The 26,806-nt window shown below is 44.4% G+C and overlaps 2 protein-coding genes across 3 annotated transcripts; both read left to right on the top strand.

Moving 5' to 3' along the window:
- The first annotated feature begins 643 nt into the window (after window positions 1-643).
- LOC101784154 (disease resistance RPP13-like protein 4) lies at window positions 644-6,434 on the top strand. The gene is made up of 2 exons (XM_012848462.2): window positions 644-1,557; window positions 4,096-6,434. Exons 1-2 carry the CDS (start codon window positions 689-691, stop codon window positions 6,269-6,271), a joined length of 3,045 nt encoding a protein of 1,014 aa, XP_012703916.1. The 5' UTR covers window positions 644-688; the 3' UTR covers window positions 6,272-6,434.
- A 15,903-nt stretch (window positions 6,435-22,337) lies between these two features.
- Window positions 22,338-25,987, top strand: LOC101783338 (disease resistance protein RPM1). 2 transcript variants are annotated; one of them, XM_022829075.1, is made up of 3 exons: window positions 22,338-22,581; window positions 22,705-25,101; window positions 25,544-25,987. In XM_022829075.1, exon 2 carries the CDS (start codon window positions 22,725-22,727, stop codon window positions 25,062-25,064), a length of 2,340 nt encoding a protein of 779 aa, XP_022684810.1. In that variant the 5' UTR covers window positions 22,338-22,581; window positions 22,705-22,724; the 3' UTR covers window positions 25,065-25,101; window positions 25,544-25,987. The 2 variants fall into 2 exon arrangements, with proteins under 2 accessions (XP_022684810.1, XP_004980722.1); XM_004980665.2 differs by having other exon boundaries at window positions 25,532-25,987.
- Window positions 25,988-26,806: the final 819 nt, after the last annotated feature.

Below are 26,806 nucleotides of genomic sequence, written 5' to 3'. Positions count from 1 at the left end.
AGTATCCCCTGTATAGTCAGATGTGGTGTGTAGGTGGGATGGCAAGGAAGCTACGCACGAGGCTGGAGGTTGTGGGTTCGAATCCCACGAACCGCGCACGCGCATATTTCGCGTGAAAAGTCAAAAAAAAAAGGCCATGCAGTCTGACATTCGTATTATGGCAATCAATTTGGACCGAACCTGAAACGGCCAACCATCTTGTCAAACTTGTAACTTCGCTGAAGCAGTTTGGACAAGGATCAATAGCTTAAGTGCTTAACACACATTTTAACCTTAATCAAAGGAAAAACATTCTTCAGTTTGAACCCACTCGGTACTGGGCAAATGAACAATATCCGGATTAAAACAGAGAAGGAAAGAAACTCTTGTAATCTTTCTGCTTTTCTGCTGGCAGATTTGGAATGAGAGAAATAGCTGAATATTGACTTTATTTCATCCTTTATGCACCCACTACCCACGCATGTAACCAACTGCTTTCTGGTTCGCATTACCTATACATTTTCTCCTTAGTTTTAAAGATAAAAAATGATACAGCATGTGCGCGAGTGTCCTTTGACCAGAGTACCAGACTCGCCATTCAAATCAGTTGCATCCAAGGAGCAAAAAGCTTAGTACACCACTACACCCAACAGAAGCACATCAATTGCATCTGGTCTCCGACGGGAGACGGCGCTAGGGCGGGGCGACGATGGATCTCGTCGTCGGTGCCTCCAACGATGCTGTGAAGTCCCTCGTCGGCAAGCTCGGGAGCCTCCTGGCTCAGGAGTACACCCTGATCGGAGGCGTCAGCGATGACATCCAGTACATCAACGACGAGCTGGCCAGCATGCAGGCCTTCCTCAACAGGCTCAAGCAGGAGGCCAGGCGCGACGAGCAGCGGCAGGACTGGATGAAGCAGGTGCGGGAGGTGGCCTACGACATCGAGGACTGCGTCGACAATGCCAGCCACCGCCTCAGTCGCGAGCCCCGTGGGAGCGGCAAGCTGGCCTCCCTCAGGCGGGCGTGGTATCTTCTCCACACGCTGTACGCACGCCACTGCATCGCCACCGAGATCAGAAACCTCAAGGTCCGGGCGCAGCACGTCAGCGAGCGGCGCACAAGGTACGGGGTGGAGAACCCAGCAAGACAGGACAAAGCCTCAGACTCAAAGGAGGCAACAGCCCCCTTTGACTGCCCAGCGCCTCCTCCACAGCTCATCGGAACCGTGGCACCTGTGGGCATCGAGCACGCCAAGGAGAAGCTCAAGCCATGGTTCATGGAGGCGAAGCAGCAGAGCACCGCTCATGATCAGCCGAGGTTCCTTGCCATTGTCGGGTTTGGTGGCCTTGGCAAGACCACTCTTGCCATGGCGCTGTACCGCGAGTTTGGAGACGAGTTCGACTGCAGAGCAACCGTGCTCGCATCGCAGAAGTTCCATCTCCTGACGGTTCTGAGAAGCCTTATCAAGCAGTTTCACGATCACCAGGCTGCTGCTTCCAAGCATGACATCGAAGGAATTGAGGAATGGGGACAAAAAGAGCTCAAGGAACTGCTCGCCCGTCAGCTAAAAGACAAGAGGTACTGTACAGGACACGGTCTATTCTAACTCTTATTTTTCATCTTGTGTAATTCTAGTTACAGCATGTCTGTGGTGCCATGTTGTGCTGAGTTGCACTATCACTGGTACAAAGCTCGGCATTAGTCCCGGTTGGTAGGCCTCAAATCTCTCTAAAAACCATCCGGGATAAAATTTTTGAGATGAAAGGGGATCTTTAGTCCCGGATTTCAGGACCGGGACTAAAATTTTTGAAAAAGATAAAAAAGCCAGCCCACGCTGGCCGGCGGCTGGCCGCCCATGCCCTCCACCCGCCGCTGCCCGCTTGGCCTCCCACCCGCCCACTTGGCCTCCGCCGCACCTGGCCTCCACCTTTCCCGCGCGCCGCCACACGCCTCCGCTCACCGCCACATGCATCCGCTCCGCCTGCTCGCATCCTCTGCCCGCACACATCCGCGCCTGCCCGCACGCTGCCGACCCGCCCGCACATCCGCGCTTCACCCGCGCACTGCCGGCCTGCTCCCCCATGCGCCGCCGTCCGCCCTCGCCCGGCTGCTGGTCTTCACTGCCAGTGAGGGGCGAGTAGAGGGGGAAGGGGAGGGGAGCAGAGGGGGAGGGGCAAGAGAGGAAGAGAGGGAGGGGAGGAGAAGGAGAAGATAGGAGGAGGAAAATGAGAAGATAGGAGGCGCCGGTGGAAGATAAGAAAAAAGGAGAGAGAAGGAAAAGGAGAGAGAGGAGAAGTTAACGTGGAGAGAGGGGGGCGCGTGGGAGGACCTTTAGTTCTGGTTGGTGGCTCCAACTAGGACTAAAGGGCCCCTTTATTACCAACTGGGAATAAATCTTTTGTCCTGGTTGGAATCACCAACCAGAACAAAAGGGGTGTCTTTTGTTCGGGTTGGAATTTCCAACTGGGACAAGGGGGGTCCGTGCCAGATCTTTTCAACCGGAACAAAAACCCCTCCCGTCGATGTTCTTTTGGTGCCTCATTTTTGACCCAGGATTAAAGCCACTTTAGTCACGGGCCCAATGTTAACCGGGATAAAAGAGGTTGTATGGAAGGTCAGTTATCTACTAGTGTATGCTATCTAGTTTGTTAGAGGAATAAGTATATGCTAAATGTAACACTACTAGAGAAATGGCCTTTCATCCAGCACGTTAGTGCCGATTGCAATTGGACCCAATACTAATGTAAGCATTAGTACTGGGCCTAACGGATAGTTCCCGAGATGCCCCCCGACCCCCTTTAGTACCAGGGTGGGAGCTCCACCCGGTACTAATGGGTTACCTTTACTACCGGGTGGAGCCCCCACCTGATATTATAGAGCTCCACCTGCCGCCTGCCACCGCTTCTTATCCATCCATCCATCCATCCATCTGCCTCCCCCCTCCCCTCTCTCTCTCTGCTTCCTCTCCTCCTCTGCCTCCCCTTCGCTCGTCCCTCACCGGTAGTGAGGAGCAGTGGCGGCGGTGGGTGGGGCGAGGTGTGGTGACAGCGGGAGCGGAGGCGGGAGGCGGGAGGGCAATGGGAGGGGGGCGGGGTAGGAGCGGTGGGGGACGTCGGGAGGGCGGAGGGTGGCGGGGTCCGTCGGGTTGCGGGGTTCAGATGGCAGCGGGTGACGGGAGGGAGGGCGGCGGCAGGGGCCAGGCAGGGGCCGGTAGCGGGGGCCAGACTGGCGGGAGGCTGGATTTCATTTTTTTTATTTTTTAATATCCTTTAGCACCGGTTATTTGATCCGGTACTAAAGGGCCCCTCCTTTAGTACCAAACTAGTAGTACTGGTTGCACAACCGGTACTAAAAGGGGATTCTCAACCGGTATAGAAGGCCATTTCCCTAGTAGTGTAAGCGTCGATTGGAAAAGGGGCTATAGGAAGTAAATCCTTAGGATTTAGTAGAAATATGAATTAAATCCTGAAAATTCAACATTGCCCATCTTCCAAACAGGTCACTAGGCCAAACCAGAAGGTGGAACAAACAACGCTTACATTACTACTATAAGGCTGAGAAGCCCAGAGGCAGGTCTGGACTCTGGACGAAGTTTTTTTAATAGCTCCTACGCTCAGAAGCTCAAAGATGCTTCCAACTAATAACCACACCAAAAACAAAATAAAATAAGAGTCTTACAAAAGACACTGTAATGCTAAGCTTGTTATTTATCGGGATAGTTTTTACTCCATCCGTCCTTAAATACAAAAAAGTTTAGTGTTTAAATTTTATCCCTAAATATGAGGACTTCTGAGTGTCCACCAGACTCATCCTACGAGTTATTAATCTCTCCCGTGGGTCCTAGTAGGTGCCCACAAGGTAATTTAGGAGTAATTTTTTTGTAACCCATGCATTGTGATTAAAACCAGCCATTTGTGGCATCACTTAGTACAACAGATAAGCAGTGATTAAGCAAATTAGGAGGTGGCCTAACTTTCTCCTTGATGTTTAAATTGTCTTCAAATTTGCAGAAGTCCTTATGTTGAAACACAATGTGAGCACTTAGTTCTAAATTATTACTTTTTGTCGAGTATACTGGAGTTACACTAACATAGTTCTACATAATACTTGTAATAGGTATCACATCTTTATTGATGACATATGGTCTGTATCAGCATTGGAAAGCATTAGGGATTCTTTTCCAAAAAGCAAGAACGGTAGTAGCATAGTGGTGACAACTAGGTTCAAATCTGTGGCTGAAGCCTGCCGCCGTCAACAAGGCCGTGTCCATGAGCTCTTGCCACTCAGTGATGATAACCCCTACAAACTCTTCCGCCAAATCATCTCAAGAGTTCCTAATGTTCCCACTGATGGTGCAAAAGCTCTTCTGAAGAAATGTGGAGGTTTGCCTTTGGCCATAATTTTGGTTGCAGGGCTGGTGGCTAGTAAACTGAGATCAAAGTCAGACGATATCCATGTAGAATGTCACCATTTGGCTCAAAAGGACAAGAATGTAGGTGATGAGTTGGAGACGAATAAGGCCCTGGAGGGCAATGATATCAGTAAGAGGTTGGACAAGGTTACAGTAGGTCAAGAGTTGAAGAATCTGATAAGAAGATCCAAGATTCTTGTTGATGAAATCGATGAGAAGTTGGAGAACATTATGGCCCAGGTTAGCAAGGATTTAGGTGAAGAGTTGGAGAAAAATCTCTCGACGGAAGGAGTCACACACATAGTGAACCACTGCTATTACCAATTACCAGCTGACCTTAAGACCTGTTTGTTGTACCTGAGCATGTTTCCTAAGGGTTGTTTGATCAGCAGGAAGCGTCTGATAAGAAGATGGATTGCCGAAGGGTTCATCGCTGAAAAGCATGGGAAGACAGTTGACGAGGTTGCTGAGGACTGCTTCAACGAACTCATCAGCAGGAACCTAATCCGGGCCGTCAACAGCAGCAGTAACGGCAAGGTGAAGAGCTGCCAGGTCCACGACATGGTCCTCGAGTACATTGTCGTCAAGTCAAGCGATGAGAATTTCATCACAGTGGTTGGTGGCCACTGGCACACACCATTTCCATCTTATAAGGTGCGTCGACTGTCTGTCCAAAAGAGTGGTCGGCAGGAGAAGGAAACAGTGGAGAGGATGAAGCTGTCGCATGTTCGGTCGTTGACAGCAATGGGGAGTTTCAGAAGTCTTCATTCTACTCTGTCTAAGTTTCAGATACTGCAGGTGTTGGATCTTGAAAGTTGCAAGGATTTATCCTTGATGAATCAGGTTGAGAAAATATGTGATAAATATCAGCTGAAGTACCTAAGCCTGCGAGGAACAGACATTGAGAGATCCCCAAAGAAGATAGGTAGGCTGGAATATCTTCAGGTACTTGACATAAGGGATACAAACATTTTGCAGTTGCCTCCATCAGTCGAGAAGCTACAGCATATGGTGCATCTACTTGCTGGCAGCAAGAGCAAGCGCATTGGATTGACATTAACTGAAGGGATCACAAAGATGATGGCTCTACAAACACTGTCTGGTGTTGAGATATGTGGAAGCTCTGCTAATGCAGCCAGTGCTAAGGTTCTGCAGGCCTTGGAGAACCTCACAAACCTGAAGAAGCTCACTGTTTACAGACTTCGAGCCTTTAGTAGCAAGGATAACATTCTACTATTGTCTGTCATTGAGCACCTGAGCAGCTGCTCACTAAAATTTCTTGCTATCGACGATAATTTCACCGGGTTTCTTGACAGCTCGCTCAATGCTTCAGAAGCGCCGCCGGAGCACCTGCACACCCTTGGGCTCTCTGGCAAGTTGTCCCAAGTGCCACACTGGATTAGTCGTCTGCACAACCTTGAGAAGCTGACCCTGTCCTTAACTTCACTCACAGAAGGTACCTTGCCGGTTCTTGGGGGGCTGCCTGAGCTATTTTCTCTCATTTTTGTCCTGGATAATTCTGCAAAGAAGTATCCAAGTGTTCTGCAGATTTTGACTAAGAATGCAATGGAGTCAGGAGGAGAGATCTTTGTGCCAGCAGGATTTGAAAAGCTAAAATTATTGCGCTTTGTGGCACCGGTGCTGCCACGTGTGAGCTTTCTGGAACGAGCAATGCCAAAGCTTGAGAGTCTTGAGATGAAGTTCATAACGGCAGAGGGCGTTTACGGCCTGGAAAACCTTCGGAGTCTCCGACATGTGCTTCTTGCAGTAAGCAGTCAGGCAACTGAAGTTACCAAGGCGAAGGTGTCCGAGATCAAAGCATTAGCAAGCATGAACCCCAATCATACCAGTGTGGTCGTTGACGAGTACAACGAGTTGTGAAAAGAAAGAGATACATTTCAAAGTCAAGGAGCACGTCAGTGTTGCGTAAGGCGTAGCCCACTTGGGTGCATCTGCCCCAGCAGCTGCATCACTACTGCCAGACATAAGCCTTTATTCATATCTTCTGTTGTGCATGTTGACGGTCATTATAGACTAATTTTCAACCTCCAATTTCTTGTATATGACATGATCCATGCATATTTCATTCAAAATAGTAAAGTTCCATGAGTTTGGCGACTATTCAATGGAGATCACACAAGAAATCAAATTTGGGACAAAATGGAGCTGGTCCAGGTTCAGCTGAACCCCTAGGTTCGGTCGAACCTGGCCTCCCTTCATTTCAACCCAACTTCGACCACGTGCAGGGAAACATACTCAGGGGTGATCCTAGTATTGACGATTGTTATCGACTAATTTTAGGTCTTGGATTTCTCGAAATTGATGAAGTATATGACATGACCCATGCATAATTTAATTAAAATAATGAGGATTGATGAGTTTGAAGAATATTCGATGCAGGTAACTAGCGGACCAAATTTGGCTCTAAAGCTTGTTTGGCCAACCCCATAGGGTCAGCCGACCTTGGCCTGTGTCCCCTTGAGCTTGACTTCCCTCTAGGATCAATCCATGATCAATCTATTGCTTGGATGAAAGGCAATTTGATCCAAAGGACATGGTGTAGCCAAAGCGTACCCTCTTGTATCCATAGGCCCACAAAGAAAACACAAGTTACCGAACTTACCTTGGAGGTCATCCAGAGCATCTACGAGCCAAGGCGGTGCATCGGAGGTCTAAGGGGGAATGGGTCAGGTCTGGCCAACCCAACCTAGGTTGGCTGACCCTACCTTGGCCACAACCACCATCCGGTAGATGGTCTAACCCTTTGGCGGGTCAAGGCAGTGCATCAGAGTGTCGAACAACCCCTCCCCCCTGAAAGTTTGGCCGACCTACTCCCCCTGCAAGACCTAGTCCCACTGCAACCGACGTTGCCCCCTGCCTACAAGTACTCCTACCTCCTAGACAATATAAACAGGTCCATTCGTGAGGAGCTCTCTACTTCATACTATTAGCCTAGTTTAGTTTGGGAGTTAGAGTCGAGTCGAGCTTAATCTTGGGTTATCAATAAAGAATTATCTTTTATCAATAAACTCTTGTATCTTTTTCATTTCCGCTTGTATTACTTCGAGTTACCAATAAAGAATTATCTTTTATCTATCTTGAATCATTTAAATTTCAGCATTACTTTATTCTAGTGTTGAATTTCTACTTTAGACTATAGTGGTTAGAAATATAAGCGTGGGTGCTTTTATCTTAATCCTTTGTTTGTTGGTTTCTCCCTCTATCGAACTTCAGTCGAGTGCTTGCTCTCTAGATCTACTAGCAAGTATCAAGTGGCTCCTGTAAGTGTGGTGCTTAGAGTTGTAGCTTGACATGGAACGCCCAACCCGAGAGACTGCTTGTGGTAGCTGACAGGTGGTGATATTCCTATCCAGCTTATGTATTCTATCACATGACTGTGGTTTCTCCCCGTAGGGAGCCCTTAAGAGTGGTGAACGGAAATCGGCTCCCTTCTCATCCCTTTCTGTAGTCGGTTTTTTTGTCCCCCAAAGTGAACAAAGATCAACTAGGATAGATTATTTTTTGGTTTGTTCTTCGGACCTTATGGTTTTGCTCTAGAGGTGATTGAAGAACATAAAAGTTCATAGTAATATTTCTCATATGTCACACCTGATTTTACAAGGACAAACCGAATGCAAACCACATGTATGCCAGGATAAGTTTATTCATATATGCGGTGACTTCATTGGTGAATATCATTACAATGCCATACATAAACATAACTTTAATACAAAATGACCCTTGGGTCTAAAAGAGAAATACACTTAAGGGTTCTAGCGGAGCGGGTCTTTCATCGAGCCATAGGCAGTCTTCTAGGGAATCGCTAGCCTAGTACGAAGCATCCGGGTCGAAGCCATCATCTTCTTGGTACTCCATTTCTTCTCCAGTTTCTAAGCAGCAGCGAGGGAAACATAGATGGGGTTGAAAGGGAAAAAGGTGAGTACATCAAAATGTACTCTGCAAGTGTGGGAATCATATGACATGAGGCCAAAGCAAGGAAAGGCTTAGTCTTGTTATAAAGCACATAAGCAACTCATCCTAAACCTTAATTACCTTAGCACGTATTTACTAGATGTGATCACCACCAACACCATAAGCTCCAAACCACCAAGCCAACCACTCGGATTCCATTCGAGCACGAAAACCAACACTGGATTCCATCCACCATCATCCAGGCCACACCAGGGTAACACCTCCTAGCCTCCAAACCAACCATCCATCTCTACTAATCATGAAGAAGTCCAAGCCACTCCTGACCGTGAGCACGGCTGATATATTAGTTTTACACTCTTCAGAGGTTGCACACTTTACTCACGAGTCATGTTCCCCATTACGCCTCACACTTCCAAGGTGATCAACCAAGGTCCCACGACATGGTCTTTCAGAAGTTGTGACTTCCCACTGGTAAACACCTACTAAGGATTCACTGCTAACGGGGAATCTATTTTCCTCCATTGCAGAAGCCCCCTCTTGTGCAGCTCAAACCATCTGACAATGAAAACTAGTGGGACAACTACTTAATTGACCAGGTCCAGAGCCATGTAGCCCCCGTGGTTGCATGGTTAAGCTAGGTTACCTGTCTATGAAACAGCCCTTCCAATCCGAGCAGGTACTAGCACCAACCCACGTGTCAACGACACAAACCAAATAAAATCTAATCAAATCAGAACCATCCACCTGGTCTATCCATCCTGCTCAGATTCCCTAATCACCATGTTGCTACCAAAAGATTACCAACCGGTTCCCATTGCATAGACAATTAATCAGGTTTAACAATATAAGCCCAACCACCCAACTGGACTACAAGCTAAGCAAGAAACTACCCATAACCATCCAACCAGGGTTTGAAGGAACATGTTGGAAATATCTAGTAAACCCTAACATGGGATTCCAATTTAAGACATAGCATGCAACTAAGTCTAACTACTCTAATAAAATAAAATAAAAAGGAGCAAGAATGATCAAGGACACATGCCTTTAGAAGAACAGAACTTTGAATTGTTGAACTTGGAGGTTCACAAATGTAACACCGTAATTTTCAATTCTTGCAAATTAATAAAATTGGCTAGAATTTAATTGCTTGTGTTTAAGGATTTAAGGTTTTCTAAGGTTATATTTAATTTCCTAGGCATTCAAATGTTTTTCTGAAATTTAATTAATGAATCATAGCATTTTATTCTTGCATTCATGCTAGTGCATTGATTTTGGTTGTTTGAATTTAAATTTGTGTTTGAATTCATGTTTGAATCCCTTTTAATCAATAGAAAAACCTTTCTTTTTTTTCTCTTTTGTCCTTCTCCTTTCGGCTCGTTTTCTCTTTCGGCCCAACTCCGCAGAAACAACTTGCAGGCCAGGCCGGCCCAGCTACCACCTCACCTCACTGGCCCGTCTCCCACAGCCCAACATAGCGCCAGGCCGCGTCCGCCGCACCCGCTGACCGTTGGGGCCGACCTGTCATCCGGCTCCTTCCGTCACGCCGCGCCCGAGCTAGACTCAAGCTCGAGTCCGTGCCGCTCCCACTCTGAGTCCACCCACCCTCGCGCCGTGGCGCACACACGAAGGCCACCTCCTGAGATAGAAAACTTGTTGCTGCCTCTGAAGCCCCCCATCACCAAACCCTAAGCCTGCACCTGAGCTTTAGAGCCACCCGTGTGCCGCAACCCCTAGCCGCCAGGCCAACACGCTATTTTTCTGCCGATGCCGCCTTCCTGTGGATGAGATCACCACCTGGAGCACCACAAGGAGGTCAGGAGGCCACCCGTGAAGATCCCGTGCACTCCCGTGCCTTCTTTCGCATGCAAGAGCTTGTCGGAGTCGCCGCTTCACCGCGTCACCTTGCCGCAACTCACCCTCGACATTAAATCGAGATCCTAGACACCCTAGATACGTTCGCAAGCTCCTTTGCAACCTTCAGAGCCTCACCACATCGCAATTTGAGCTTTCTAGCTCGAGATCGACCTCGCTACAGCGAGATCGCCACGTGCTGCCATCTCCACTGCCTGTGCGCCGCCCGTCTCCACCCAGCCTGCCGCCAGCCATCCGATCGTGAACCAGCGACCTAGATCGGATCTGACCAAAGTCACTACCGGTCAACCCAAGCCGCTTGCACCGCTTTTGCAAAAAGGCCCCTGCTTTTGTCTATTTTTTCACCTGAGATCTATCTAGTTCAAAAGTAATTAGATTTAGATCCTTTTTCTTTGGTTTAGACCCCTGCTCTTTTATAAAATCCCATCCGTCATCCTAGATCTATTCTTGTACGCATTAGACCTTCTGTTTATATGTTTAATTAGGTTTTTATACCTCAATTTCTTTAAGTTTAGCCCCTTGAAGTTTAGTTTTCTCATAATTATGCCCCTGAACTTGTTTATCTTATATCTTTAGAGTTTAAAGTACATTTTAAGAGATTATTGCACCTATGAGTTTGTGTTGATGCATAGACTTATTTTATTATCCTATTTTGCGCTGTTGCAACTGTTTGATGTAATGTTTTCTTATTTTAATCCTTTGTTTGCTTGTATGTACTTGCTTGATGCTCATAGAATGATCGCTGTTCAAGGAATTCGGAGAGCAAGACTTTGATGACTTTGAGTAGCAAGAGCAGATTTAGGAAGGCATGTCGTGCCCTTGATCACAATTTGATCCTATGCAACCTTTACTTTTATGTTCTATGGACATATGCTATGCACTTTAAGTATATGAACATGATGGGTCTTATTTAAGGTGTGCCTAGTTTTATCCCTACTCCTTGATCAAACTGGTTTTACTTTACTGTTGGGTAGTTCTTGCTTAGTTACTCTAACTGGGTATGGTGCCATTAATGAACCAATGCTTAAACTTTTTTTTATGTTATGCCTTCCATTAATACAAAATCACCATGCTTAATTGGAACATGGGGCGAGCACTCAGGAAAACTGTACAACCATAAGAACTAAATGGCTCTAGTCTTGGCTAATTGATTAGAGACTCTAGTTTGGGGGTAATCTTATCAAAAGGACAAGAGGGAGGACTAAGTCATTGTATAGCCTGATCCTCTTGGGAAGTGAGCTTTACTAAGACACTATACCCAATAGGGAGGTTTATGCGCATCAGACACCAAAACCTTAATGGGTTATGACTTATTGGGGAATCACACCTCGGAAGTGTGGTATTGTGCCTATCCCGCACAACATGGTTGGGTCCAAAGTTCTTTTGAACTTTTAATCGACTTGTGGTAAAAGTGTATAACCTCTGCAGAGTGTAAAACTGTTATAATAGCCATGCTCATGGTCAAGAGTGGCCTGGACCCTCACATGATTAATTTATTGGAAATTGAATTAAATTGATGTTATTTATTACTATTATCTTTATTTATGTTCATGCTTAATGTGCATGGTATAAACTTATACTTAGTAATTGCTAATAAAAATTTTGACCAACCAATTAAAATACTAAAATGCTATTAAACCATAGCCTATCCTTGCATAGCTTTACACCACACATTCCCCACGCTTGCTGAGTACCAACCATAAGTACATTCACTCTTGCTAAAACCGGTGCTCAGACCAAGTCAACTTTGAGGAGGTTCTTGAAGACTCTGAGGAGTTTTAGGCATATGTGTGCCACTAGTCAACTGCCTGTGGAGTCGTCGTCTTCGTTGGAGTTTTGCTGCTAGAATAAAGACACATTTTGCTATTCGAATTAAAGACTTTCGGTCATGTAATAAATTTAATACTCTCTTTACGTTATGGCACTGTCTATAGGATTTACTAAAGTCGTTGTATGTGTGAAACTTGATCCTGGCACACATGTATTGATTCATCTAGTTTCGCTTTTAAAACTGGGTGTGACAACAGACGGCTCGCTTCCTACACACGCAAGCAATTGGAAATAGCACACAATAAATAAAAGGAACAGTATACCAAATAGTATTAAAATAGGATAAAAACCTTACTAACTTTTAGCACGCTTCGCTACAAACGCGTGAGCGCAAGAATCGCTTAAAACGGAGCTAACGGTTAAAAAGATATAAGTGTTTGAAGTTTTAGGGACCTATATGTAATTATCTAAAGTTGAGAAGGGCTTCAACAGAATTATTGCAAGGCTGTGAGAGGTGAATAAATAAGGAAAAGAACAGGGATTTTGTATTAAAGTACAAGGAGCAGGGTTGAAATAATAATTATCAAGGTATTCAGGGCTAAGATGCAACATTAACATGACAAACAATAAATGTGCCGTGATTACCAAAAAGTACAGGGGCTGGAATGCAAAAAGGAGGTTGACTGGGCTAATTAGGCTTAATAGATTCATCTCACGAATTGACCTTCATTTATACAATTAATTTTATAATTAACCTATATTTCATACTTCTAATTAGTATCTAAACATTCGATACGACAGGAACTAAACTTAAACTTTAATCCCTGAAACCAAACATCCCTAACTCATCTACTTCCCTCAGCAGGACAGCGACAACAATACACGGCGGTGCCATGCATGTGCTCCTGTGTGTTGCCGGAACTTGACTAGAAATGGCAGATTGGCCTATGGTGCACGGAAATCGACGGAAAGCGGCAAAACGAAAGCTAGCGAGATGGGGATCTCACCTAGGGTGACTCAGAGGGCGGCAGAGGCATGGCTCGGGTGCAGGACGAAGAGAAGTAGAGCAGCTGCCTGTGCTTCACCGTGGACTCGGTTGTTGCTGTAGAATGGCGAGACGAGGCGTGCAGGGCTTCCTTCCTGGTGATCCTGTGGCGCAGACAAGATCGAGACAGAGATGAGGAAGCGCAAGGAAAAGGGAAGACAGGGAGAGCGATGGCGTCTCACCTCTCTGAGTTGAGGAAACTGGCGACGGCGGCAACGGCTCTGTTAGATGCCGACGAAATGCTGGTGGGCTGTAGATGCGAAAGCGACGAGAGGGATAGCACCGTCTCATTTTTTAAAGTGAGAGAGAGGAGCTGTGGAGGGATCAAGATCCTCTCAAGGTGGGCGTGGACATGCGGGTGAGGCACAGGTTGTGGCATCATGGCGCTTGGGATAGGGATGACGAGTGGGACCCACTGGTCAGTGAGATCACTAGGTGAGCTGGGTTGGGCCTAGGATAGGGAGGGTTTTGGCCCAAGAGATGTTTAGCAGTTAAACTAACTTGAATGTAATTGAAACGCAATTGAATTAGATCAAAATTTGAAATAGATTTTTCATCCAATAAAAACCTAGTGCAAACTATATGGCATGAATGCACAAAACAAAGTTATATAACCTATATTAATTTTTTTTAGAAAATACAAATTTTCCTATAATTAAATGCTTTGCTAGCAACTAATTGTTGGAAAATTTCATAAATATGAGAAACATATATTGTTTTATTAGTGTTAATCGTTCACATCCCAAAACTGGAACTTTGGGGTGTGACATCATACTTGTTGCCCTCCCAACTACCTGCGCCGTATTTATCTTATCATAGAGTCCTCATGTGTCGTTCCTATCACTCCTATCCTATATTACGGTTATCTTGCTAGGTTGCTATCCATTAAGTTGTGATATACTCAAAGGTATTGTTTATCAATCATCTACACCACTAGTGCTTCCCCGCAGAAATATAAATAGGATACTATGGAATACTCCTGAGTGAAATGCTATAACTGTTATTCTGTATGCTTGCAAAATTAATCTCAAATTAATTTTTTGAGCATCAGAAATACCGACATCTAGCTGATGGATGGAAAGCGGTTCAATCCAAATGACACAGTGGACCTCGGTGCACTCCACTTGGATTCATGAGCCCACCAAACATACCCATCCATGGACCCAAGAGGCAACTCAGAGCATCAACAAGATAAGGCTAAGCCATCACTAACATGGGGGGAGGGGGTGTTTCATGTACTGTCTATCAGTTTTTCATTGCTTATGTGTCAGCATTTGATTGGTCCAAAATAAAATGACAAATTTGGACAGAGGAAATCTGTCAATAGATATGTAGATAGAACCATTAGTAATTTACATAGCAAAGCATGTGAATTGTGATAGTAACGCGTAAGTATTGATGCACTAGATAGATAAATGTTCTATATCATTTAAGTGCCGGGCAGAACGCGGATGAGAGTCCAGCCCAAACCCAAAAAGGCAAAACACCCCACTCTGGCAGTCCTTGTCGAGCATGCCACTGTGGTTGCCGGGGAGGTGGCGCATGCCTCGCCCTTGTTGACCACCACAGAGTAGAAGACTTCCTGTATGGAGGGGGAGATGACGGAGCCGAAGGACGAGAGAATGGCGCTACCAGGGGGGATAAGAGGACAGCGGATGAGGAAGGGGATGACGAGGAGGATTTTGAGGATGCGCTCTCCGATGAGCAACTGCGGGAACAGGAGCATGCCTTCACCACATGACGACATGACAAGGTAACCCAACATTCCTCACTGTTATAAGGTGCCTCTTATTCTCCCTCAGTGGAGTGCGTGCAAGCTGCTCGACGTTTTGCTGGTGTGGCTGTTCCGCGGGTTAGAGGGTATTTGTGGGGAGGCAGCGAAGGTAACAAGGTCATGGTTGCTAGACCTCATCGACGGTGACTTATGCCGGCACCAAGACCTTCACATTTAGTGAAGCTAGATAAGGTGCTGGATGTAGGAGTTGAGGAGGACGAAGATGAGCCAAAAGTTATGTCTAACAGTAGAAGAATAGAAAGCAGGATAGCCAATCTGAAACAACAAAGATACAGAAGGTCACCAGACCCACTGCTTGGGCTAAGGAAGATAGGGAATGGATCCCGCTTCTAGCCATTAGCAGATGAGGTAAGCTCGGAGGATGAACTTGAGGGTGACTATTTTGTTGAAAATGGAGAGGATGACATTTATGTTGAAAATAGAGATAAGAATTCCCATTTAATTTGAAAGGAGGGTGACACACCGTTGGTGAATAGAGAAATAATCCCAAGTAGTAGGAAAGTGGAGATGGATTACAAAATCACAATATCACATAAGGCGAAAGAGAAAGATAGTGGTAAAACAAGAATTGTTGATAAGAAGACTAAACCATGGAAAGGACCACTACCAGAAAGAGATCAAACACTAAAAATGTCACTAGGGGACATATGGGTGAAAGATCTCAGGGCATCTGCTTTGCCAAAAGAAATCATGCATCTAGATTCATTCTTGGATGGTGAATCAAAAGCCTTGGCAGCTGGTGAAGTTTCTGTTGAAAGTAGCCCTATTGCAAAAGATGCAAAGGATTTTGAATTTCAAAATGAACAGATGTTTAAGCTTCAAGGACCATTAACCTAGGTTGGATATACTAGTTTTTTTCATGTGGGAGCCCATTCTGTTTTCCAATCCATTGATAGCCTATGACAGGTCCTTAAAAATGGAGGGAAATGTAAGGGTCATGGTGCTTATGGATGTCCCAGAACACTAGGAGGCGCTTCAAGTGGAGGGAGGATAAGAAGGCAGGAAGACATGAGGAATAAAGGTGCCGCCACCCAGAGTTTGCCCAAATCCCAGAACAACTTTTCAGATAGTGAAAGGAAGAGGGACAAGGGAGAACTTACAGAAGGGGGCGACAAGATGAGAAGGGGATACAGAGCAAGAGGAGCAGCAGGGTTCAGGGGAGGACATCGCATCTGTACATTTCGTGAGTGCCCACTGGATGGGGAGGCACGAGAAGGATATGGTGGAGGCCAGCACTTGAGAGGTGGACATAGGGGGAGAAGGAGAACAAGAGTAGTGGTGGGAAGGAGAAAGAAGAGTTTGGAAGAGGATTTACATCAAGAACTCAGAACTATATTGGGAGAGAGAGAGATTGGTAGCGCCCAGGGTATGGAGATTGGAGAGGTGCACTGATGCAAGGTGGTTCAAGGGACTTCATGAGGGGACAAAAGGAAGATGGAAGGGGAAAGATGGGAGTAAGATTTGATCAAGAAACACATACAAAGGAGAAGCTAACAATAAATGAAAGTGAACAGAAAAGCAAGACTGATGATAGGGAGGAGATGGATATAACTATGACTGAAGTAGATGGGGAGGAAGAAAAGAAAGAGGAGGATGCAAAGATGGGGATCAAATGCTCAAGATGCACGAAGATAGGTCATGTGGCAGCAAGATGTACCAATGTAGTGTACTGTGTCATCTGTGATAGCAATGACCATGTCAATCACAGATGCCCAGTGCTTAAGAAGCTAAGACCAGTAGCTCATGCAGTAGGGTATGCAGTTCATGGGTTGGGTTTTTACCGTATACCACATCCACCTTTGTCTAGGGCAAAGAAGGAATCCAAGATGGCTTTGATAAGAGTTGGAGGAGGACAGCTAACAAAAGAATAGGTTGTCAACCAACTTCAGAGACTTTACCCTAAAAAATGGAAGTGGGAATTGGAAGCTCATGAAGACAACACTTTCATCACCAAGTTTCCTTCAAGGACTGAACTACAGAGAGCTATTGCTTTTGGTGGGGCAGATGTGAAGGAGGAAGGAGCGCATACAGGGATTAGACTGCAGTTTTAAACTTGGCATGAGAAGGAGGAAGGGTTTTTACTTCGTAAGGTGTGGGTGAGAGTTTTTGGAATGAGGAAATCTTTAAGAGAGTTCATGAACTTGTGGGCTGTAGGGTCAATGTTAGGCTCTACCCAAACAGTAGATATGGAAATGACAAGGAAAAATGATATTGGGAGGATAAATGTGGTAGTGCTCAAACCCTCTAATCATTTCCCCACATTTGGATGTAGTAATTGGGGATCACTACTTTGAACTAGATTTCAAAGTAGAAAAGATGGGGACTGATGAGTATGGAGAGGAGGTCATTGTTGAGTGGAAGGGGGATGCAGAAGAAGAAGGGGATGGTGATGCAAGTGAAGAAGATCATATGCAGGAAGATCCTGAGGCAGATAGGGAAACAAAAAGAAGAAAGAATAGCAGGGAGGACAGTGAGAAAGAAAGTAAACAAAGCAAAAATGAAGGAAGTCAGCAGGCAGATCAGGAGATGAATAATTTGGACTCACTAAAGAAGGTACAGAACATGAGTGAGGAGGAGTTTAGGTTGTTTCTAAAAGAAAAGGCTGAGGAGATAATGGATAAAGCAATGTATAGGACTCTGGATGACTTGGTAGCCAATATTATGTAAGAGGAGACTGAGGATATGAGAACAGTGAGCAATGGGGAGGAGAAAGATGAAGGAAATGAAGTTCAAAAGGTGGCTGCAATCCCTGAGATGTTAATCACACCAACTAGGGCTAGTCCAAGGTTAGCTCACTCTGGGGCTGAACACATTTTAGCAAAGATAGAAAAATAGCAGCCAAAAAGAATCTAGAATATACTAAAGGTAACCTTCCTATTAATTGTGGCCTTTCTGTTCCTGTTTCTATGGCTGTTTGCAATATTAGACAGTTAGGGTTTAACTTGGGGGGAAGGGAGAAGAGAGAAGATGAATTGGTTAGAGAGATTTTAACCTTAGATAATGTGCCTATTGACCAAATAGACAGGGGAGATAAGCAGAGTGAGAAATCTTTAGAAAGTGATGAAGAAGGGGGGATTTAGAAGAAATAGAAAGCAAAGCTATTTAGTATCTTTGTGGGGAACTTCTAGAGGAAGTTTTTGATGAAGATAGTTTTCACCTAGAAGGTAATACTAAATCAGGAAAATACAAGTCTTGTACTAAGTCACAAGAAGAAAGACTTGTAAAGTAAAACTTCCCAAATTTAATGGAAAATTGTTTCCAAATGAAAGGAATCTTCTGGAATAGCAGAGGTCTTAGTGACTTAGCTAAAACAAGATTTCTAGCTGATACAGTTAAAGAGTAGAACTTAGCTTTTATTGCTCTTTTAGAAATAGGAAGAAGGGATTTTACCCAAACCACGCTAAATCATTATTGTGGGGGGTAGAAACTTCATTTGGCATTGGATAGAGCCCCATGGGAGATCTAGGGGGATTCTTTTAGGAATAGACCTAGATGAACTTGATATTGGGAGTATTGATGAAGGTGACTTCTTTGTTAAGTTTATATTAAGGACCAGGAAAGATAACTTCCATTTTGTGCTAGTTGCTGTTTATGGAGCAGCACAGACTGAGTATAAGGAAGCTTTTCGCGTAGATAGTGTTGGGAGGGGATTTAAATATCATCAAGAATCCAAGTGAGAAGAATAATAACAAGTATGGTGGCAAATGGCCTTTTCTCTTTAATGCTATCATAGATAGTTTAAATCTAAAAGTGATTGAGATGTCGGGGAGGAAACACACTTGGGCTAATTCTTTAAAAACGCCAACATATGAGAAATTGGATAGAGTGTTGGGTAGCACGAAATGGGAACAACAATTTTCCTTAGCCACAGTTCAGGCCTTAAGTAGGGAGATCTCAGACCATACACTGTTACTCCTAAATATGGGTTAGGATAATGGAAACATGAGGCAACCACTGTTTAAGTTTGAATTGGGGTGGCTCTTGAGGGAGGATTTTTATGATCTAGTGTGTGATGTCTAGAACAAGGAAAGAAAGGGATCAACTCCTATGCAAAAGTGGCTGAACAAGATTAGGAGACTAAGACAGTTTCTGAGAGGGTGGGCAATAAACATGAATGGGGCATATAAAAAAGAAAAATAGGAGCTCCTGAGAAGAGCTAATGAGTTGGATAAAAAGGTAGAATCACAGCTGCTAAGTCAGCAAGAATGTGATTTAAAGCAATGTATTCATGATAGGCTAGTACAACTTCTCGGAGAAGAAGAAATCAAATGGTATCAAAGAGCAAAAAGTACTAGAATGTTAAAGGGAGACAATAACACAAAATATTTCCATATGATAGCCAATGGAAAGCATCGAAAAACTAGAATTTTTCGACTTGAGCAGGAAGAGGGAATAATTGAAGGGGACAACAATCTTAAAAAATACATTACAAAGTATTACAAAAGCTTGTTTGGATCCCAATCAACAAACAATTGTTCTATGAATGAATCAGTAACAGAGGATATTCCTCAAGTGATAAGGGAAGGAAATGAGATTTTAATAGACAAGTTTATAGAAAAAGAGGTGAGAGATGCCATTTTCCAAATGAAACACAATAAATCTCTGGGACCTCATGGATTCCTAGTTGAGTTTTACCAAATTTTTTGGAGCCTTATTAAAAGTGACCTAATGGCCATGTTTGATGAGCTCCATAATGGCAAACTACCTCTACACAGTTTAAATTTTGGAATTATGACTCTAATTCCAAAACTCAAGGAAGTTAAAATGATCCAGCAATATAGACCAATTTGAATGCTGAATGTTAGCTTCAAAATATTTACAAAGGTGATTGCTAACAGACTCACCTTGGTGGCTAATAAAGTTATTAGTCCATCGCAAACAACCTTTTTGCCTGGGAGATATATAATGTACGGAGTGGTCATCTTGCATGAAACAATGCATGAATTGCATAGGAAAAAACTAGGATGGGATTATTCTCAAACTGGATTTTGAGAAAGCCTATGGTAAGGTTAACTGGTCATTCCTTCGACGGGCTCTAAGAATGAAAGGTTTCTCATCTTGATGGTGTAGTTCGATTGAAACCATAGTTAGTGGAGGAAGTGTAGGGGTTAAGGTGAATGATTATATAGGATACTTCTTTCAAACAAAAAAGGATTGAGGCAAGGGGACCCTTTATCCCTGGTCCTTTTTAATTTGGTGGCTGATATGTTAACAATTCTAATTTCAAGGCCTAGTGCCCCATCTGGTTGATGGAGGATTATCTATCCTCCAATATGTAGATGATACAATTCTCTTCATGGAAAATAATATAGAATAGGCCAAAAACTTGAAGTTGGTACTAGGTACCTTGGAAAAGCTCTCTGGCCTTAAAATTAACTTCCATAAGAGTGAATTATACTGCTTTGGAGAAGCAAAAGATAAGGTGAGGGAATATGTACATATTTTTGGGTGTAAGGAAGGATCCCTGCCTTTTAAATATCTTTGAATCCCAATGAACCAGCATAGAATCTCAAACAAGGACTGGAGCATGGTTGAAGAGAGATTTCAGAAAAAACTGGCAAGTTAGAAGAGTAAACTCCTGTCTGTAGGTGGTAGGTTAGTAATAAAAAATTTGGGTCTCTCTAGCTTACCAATGTTTATGATATCTATTTTCAGAATACCTAAAGGTGTTCTAAAGAGACTGGACTACTATAGATCTAGATTTTTTTGGTAATGTGATGAGCATAAGAAGAAATGTAGATTAGCCAAATGGAGCATATTGTGTGTACCAAAACATGTGGGAGGGTTGGGCATTTCTAATCTAGAAGTCCAAAATAAATGCTTGTTAAGCAAGTGGTTATTTGAACTTCTAAATGAGGATGGAGTGTGGCAAAGGTTACTAAGAAGGAAATATTTAATCAATAAGTCCTTAATACAAGTATCAAAAAATCAGGGAGATTCACATTTCTGAGCTGGTCTCATGGAGATTAAAGATCAATTCCTATCAATGGGAAGGTTTGAAATTCACAATGGGAACAAACTAGATTCTAGGAGGACAAGTGGGTGGGAAATGCCCCTTTGAAAGAAAGATTTCCATCTCTGTATAATATTGTTAGAAGAGAAAATGATAGAGTTGCCAAAGTACATAGTTCTGTAGCTTTGAACATCTCTTTTAAAAGAGCTTTGGCAGGTGACAAACTAACAGATTGGCTACATTTAGTGGCCGAAGTGGCAGCTCCTTTGGAATCTGAATAAAAACAATGAATTCATAGTTAAGTCAATGTACAAAGAAATCATGAAACAAGAAGGATCACCCCCTTTGTGTGTAGCCTAAAAGTTAAAAGTACCACTTAAGATCAAGGTGTTCTTATGGTATTTGAAAAAGGGAGTTATCCTAACAAAGGATTATCCTGCTAAAAGGAATTAGTAAGAAGTGGTCCTTTTGTAATTCTGAGGAGACAGTGCAACATTTATTTTTTGAGTGTCATAGGGCTAGATGCATATGGAATACAGTATATTTCTGTTTTGGAATTCAACCACCTACTAGTGTGCCTAACATGCTGGGTTCTTATATCAAAGTGTGTCCTCTAAAATATACAAAACAGATACTTGTAGGAGCTTCGGCTCTTTGCTGGGCAATTTAGTTGAGTAGAAATGATGTGATTTTTAAAGGAACCATCCCTAATTCATTTTTGCACGTAATTTTTAGGGGATTTTCTGGACAAGGGCATGGTCAATGCTATCTAAAGAGGAGGAGAAAACTGCTCTGAAGAATAATTGTCGAAGGCTGGAAGCTACTGTCCTGGAATTTTTCAACAAATATGGTTGGAATTCCAGAAGAAGACTTCTAGCATAAAGGGCATACTTCAGGTGGTTCCTGTTCAGCCTGATGAAGAAGTTGTTGATGGGCTAAGTTAAAGTTCAGCAAGTCTGGGAGACTCAATTGGTGATCGTCATGTTCACCATGGAGTCCATCTCCAGTTGGTGTCTTGAGGGTTCAGACTGTATCTGTTTCGCAAGGTCTAAGTAAGAAGCTTGTGTCCAGTTTCTGTTGGTTGAGCAACAGGAGTTTCGCTCTGTTTTCAGTCTGTGTCGGGTGCGCAACAGTAGGTTCGATTGGTCTGTGTCGTGGGAGTCATAGTTAGAGTCGTTCTGGTGTTTGAAGTCTGCTTAAGTTAGAATCCGCTTCAGTTAGACTCTAACGAAAAGTCTGTTATGGCTGCTTCAGTTAGAGTCTTTCGATGTTTGAAGCTTAAATCTTTGTCGTCAGCCTATGGGCTGTGAGTTTTGTAAGTTGTGGTCTGTTTTGGCTGTAGACATCCATTTGTGGATGATGGAAGCCGGATGTTTTTTCTTAATTAAAAAAAGTGCAGCCAGTAGCGCTAAAAATATTTTTTCCAGCTCATATTAGATGTCCCAAAGCAGAGCACCCCATGTGGGAAGACACCCCCATTTGCATCATTGTTTATGCGTACCGATCGAGCATCATATCATGATTTAAAATACAGCGATTCCATAGGAATTGAATACTGCAAGCTGTTCAGGAGGTCCTCTATTCCCAACCTTTTGGCTTAGGAATTTTGCCCCATTCCCTCTGCATTCGCCGAGTACCAGTTTGAAGGCAAAAGACGAACAAGAGGAAGTCGAGACTAGATTGCAATCTGCGCAAGTAAACAGCAATCATCCCGGCGCCCACCCAAAGTGTCAAAGAAGCAACAGCAAACCAAGGAGAGGACGACCAACGTGTTGGGGAACTTGTTTGCTTCTCCGATCCCAGTCGGTCGCAGGGCGGATCAAGTAAGTCAGTTTCACACGACCAATCCATGAATGCCTGCATATGTGAAGTCCATTCTATGGCGTGTTCTTCTTGGAACAATTTATGCCGATTAGTTATCATGTTTGATCTTTGATTCGGTGCAGGAGGGGCGAGGGGCGCATACATGGCGCCTGCAGCTTCGGAGGAGGAGGAGCAGGGAAAGGGGGAGGTAGAGAAGACAGCGCCTGCAGCTCCCGAGCAGCCGCCGCAGGTTCTAGATTCCAATGTAGACGAGAGGACGAAGAAGATCGAGGACGCATTAAGTTCGGTGAGGTCCTGCCATGCATGGTGGTCTGAGATGCTGGGAGTAGCTGCTCGCGGGCGCCGTGTCTTGGGCGATAACCTTGCGCTGCGCTGCTTGGACTTCCTGGAGAAGGAGCTGAGCTACATTGTTGTGTGCTTGACTGCACTGACCCCGGATTATGTTGACGAGGAGATGATGGCGTGGCTGCAAAGGTTGATTCGCACCGCATCGGAAACTCGCTCCCGCTACCTCGACCAAGCCTCTAAGGGATTTCGCCGTCAGCATCGATATCAACATTGGTTAAGGTCTGAAACTACACAAATTCGTCGTCTTGCTGAATATCCCAGCAGTTATATGCATCTTCTTGAAGCCGAGGGAGGTGGCCACCTCCCTGTGGACGTCCACTGGTTCGAACGATCACAGTCTCCATCTTATGATGACTATGAGTTCCCTTATGAGATTCAAAATCTGACGATTTACATGGTGAGCATGTTTCCCCATGGGTACAAGTTTCAGAGGGATCAACTTCTCATGAAATGGTTGTGCGATGCAGGCTTGTTGAATTATTCTAGTTCTATTCTTACACAAGCAACAGCAGAGCAGTTCTTTTGCAATCTGGTCAATCTGAATTTGATCACTCGTGCAGAGGCAAACTCTAGACACAACAATCCGGATGAAGCCGAAGCCTGGTGGTGGAATGTCAATCACCTTCAGCACCAGTTCCTTGCCTCCAAAGCAGCAAAGATGGGTTTTCTCTTCACCAGCGGCACGCTCAATTTATTAGTGGCAGCATCATCAGCAGACCATGGCAACGAAACTGCTGGTAGGATAGCACGGAGGCTAACCCTCCACCAAGATGATCCAAACATCCCATTTTTGCTTCAAAAAATTGATGTGACCCAGACTCGTTCGCTAGCAGTGTCTGGTACAGTCAGTGGAGTCTCCGCGGACAAGTTTGTCAATCTGGTGGTGTTGGATGTCGAAGGTTGGGAGAACTTTGGGGATGAGGACCTACTGCGAGTATGCAGAAGCAAAATGTTCTTCCTGGAGTATCTGAGCATTAGGAACACAAGAGTCAGCAAGCTCCCGCCAGAGATCAAGGAGCTGTGTAATCTGAAGATACTGGATGCAGGTTACACACAGGTAACTGAGCTCCCGTTAGGAGTGTTTGTGGCAACAAGATTGCAAAGACTGGACATAAGAGGCACACCCATAAGGCAGGTGACACTGCCAAAGCAAACTCTGGGGCTGCAGAACAGTTTGGTGGAACTTCTCCTTGGCGGTGGTGAAGGAATGATTAGTTCCGTTGAAGCAACAGCAACTGGAGTGCCACATGAGATACGGCGTTTCTCGAGTCTACACACTCTAGCCACTATTGATTTAAGTGAACAACCAGCTAGCTTTGTCAAGGCTCTAGGTGATCTATGCTTACTGAGGGTGCTTGCAATAACATGGTCCTTTCACCAGTCCTCTGACAGAGACTACTGTGAAGCATTGCTTTCATCCATCAAACGGTGGTGCGACCTTGAGTCTCTGACCATTCACTGTGGACTCGGCTGCTCCATGGAGTTCCTGGGCTCCCTTTCTAATATGTCTTCGCCTCTTAAGACATTCAATGTGACAGTGGGAAAATTTGCAGGTGTTCCCAAATGGTTCGATGGGCACATGTATCTCTCTTTCGTGCAAATCACAGTCTGCAAACTTGGGGATCGTGATCTAGAGATACTCAGAGGCTTACCTTGGCTTAAGTGCCTAATACTGGGCTTGGACTTCATTCCCAAAGAAGCTATAGTGATTAAAAATGGAGGGTTCTCTAAGCTCCGGAGGTTCTCCATCGACTGCCAAGTGCCATGGCTCACTTTCGAATCAGGAGCGATGTCAAATCTTACATACCTTCAACTGAACCTCTTTGCTTGCCCAACGAACCCGATAAGTGTTCCATTGGGTATCAGCAACCTCTTTAGCCTTACAGAGGTTGCACTGTGGTACAATGTGAGGTACACCAACAGATTCAGCGTCAAGATAACTGTGGAGGCGGTGAGACAAGAAGTAGCTAAGCGTCGTAAAACAACCCAGATAATCGCCCTTTTCATCAATGGCATTGAACAAGATGTTCAAGTAGTTGATGAGGAGACATTGAATACAACCAGAGTTCCAAGTGAAACCAATGCTGGAGACGAAGATGCCGTTCAAGCAGTTGATGAGATTACTGAACAATAAAGTTGACCCAAAGCGAACGCTCAGTTCATTAGACAAGGTAATCACTAATTCACTACTCAATGCTTGAAAGTCTGCGTGCAGTCAACACCAATTTCTCTAAAGTCCCATTTGGATCCCTTCATTTTGAAGGAATTGGAATCTACTTAATGGAGTAGGCTAATTTATTTTGGAATGTGGCATTCCACAACTTTCCAAAGTTTAGATATAAGCCTATCTTAAATTCATGGGGTGGGAGATGAAAATTGATTCTATAGATTATGATTATTAGATTGGAATTCACCTCTTGGACTCGCTTCCCTTTAGCAGAAGTACAGCACATAAGTATCTCTCCCATATGACTAACAATAATATACAAATATATTCCACATACAATTATAGTAGCTTAATTAATTTGTGTCTAAATTATGATTATTAGAATGGAATTCAATTCCAAGAATTCAAACAGGCCTAAGAGTTTTGAAATGGAGACATTACCGCAGGAATGATCGTCTGCCTTCTGGAGTGTCATCAATTGCCTAAGGAAAAAGACCCAAACAAGAGTTGCAGCCAGGAAATCCGTACTGCAGGATGGTTGCGTGTATCTGCCATCAACTCATGCTGGACGATGTACCCGTCGTTGTCTTATTACCAGTTACCACTCCGTTCTTCTAGGACTTCCGTATAGTGTGTCGGTTCCTGAATGTACTCTGGCATTTGTACTGTTGTTTGCAATTCCATGTACATTGGTGTTTGTTAAAAGTTTCTGTTTGGAAATCAGGAGCCAGCTGGAGTTTCTTTCTATTCCTATGGAAGTTGGGCTTCCACTCAGGACAGACTCAGATGGAGTATAGTTTGTGCGTTCTTCTTTCACTGTATCATGTGAATTTGCATGATAATGTAAGACTCTGCCATGATGTAATAATGCAAGAGACGGAGTTGTTTTCTGTCTCCTGAAGTTGTAGCAGGGACAATACACTGACAGTGCCCCTCGAGCTTTCACATCTGCCTCCGCAGACTAGTAGAGAACTCACCTTCCATGCGCCCCATTTTATCCCGATTTAAAGTTGGTCCGGGACAAAAGGTTCACCAACCGGAACTAAAGCTCGGTCATTGGTGGGGGGCTCATCAACCGGGACCTTTTATCCCGGTTGCAAAGGCTAGTGGAAAAAAAACCCTGAGAGGCCTTTTATCCCGGTTTGAAACACCAACCGGGATAAAAGACCCCCCAACCGGGATAAAAGGGTCCCCAACGGGGTGGCTGAAAGAGGACTAAATCCCTCGAACCCTTTTATCCCGGTTTGTAATACCAACCGGGATAAAAGACCCCTTTTATCCCGGTTGGTGTTTCCAACCGGGATAAAAGGGTTCCCACGAGTTAATACAAAAGGATTGCATCCCCTATAGTCAAATGTGTTGTGTAGGTGGGATGGCAAGGAAGTTACACGTGAGGCTAGAGGTTGTGGGTTCGAATCCCACGCAGCGCGCACACGCATATTTCGCGTGAAAAATTGCGTGTGGGGGGCCCTCCCGGGATTTTTTTTTTACGACGCCTGGCATGGTCTTTAGTCCGGTTGGTTTATCCCGGATAAAAGAGGGTCTTTAGTCCCGGTTGAGTGATCTGGGACAAAAGACCCCCCTTTTGTCCCGGTTGGTTTATCCCAGATGGATTTTCGAGAGATTTGTATCCTACCAATCGGGACTAATACCGAGTTTCTACCAGTGGCAGCATTCATAAAAGACTTTAACAACGGCTGAAGGTACAT

This window comes from Setaria italica, chromosome VIII (genome assembly GCF_000263155.2).
Source record: "Setaria italica strain Yugu1 chromosome VIII, Setaria_italica_v2.0, whole genome shotgun sequence".
Lineage (NCBI taxonomy): Eukaryota > Viridiplantae > Streptophyta > Magnoliopsida > Poales > Poaceae > Setaria > Setaria italica.
The sequence above is the reverse complement of the archived record's forward strand: the minus strand, read 5'-3'. Positions and strand labels throughout refer to the sequence as shown.

Coding starts and splice junctions, on each gene's coding strand:
- LOC101784154 (XM_012848462.2), top strand. CDS start 689: ATGGATCTCGTCGTCGGTGCCTCCAACGATGCTGTGAAGTCCCTCGTC. Junction 1,558..4,095: donor CGTCAGCTAAAAGACAAGAG/GTACTGTACAGG, acceptor TACTTGTAATAG/GTATCACATCTTTATTGATG.
- LOC101783338 (XM_022829075.1), top strand. CDS start 22,725: ATGGCGCCTGCAGCTTCGGAGGAGGAGGAGCAGGGAAAGGGGGAGGTA.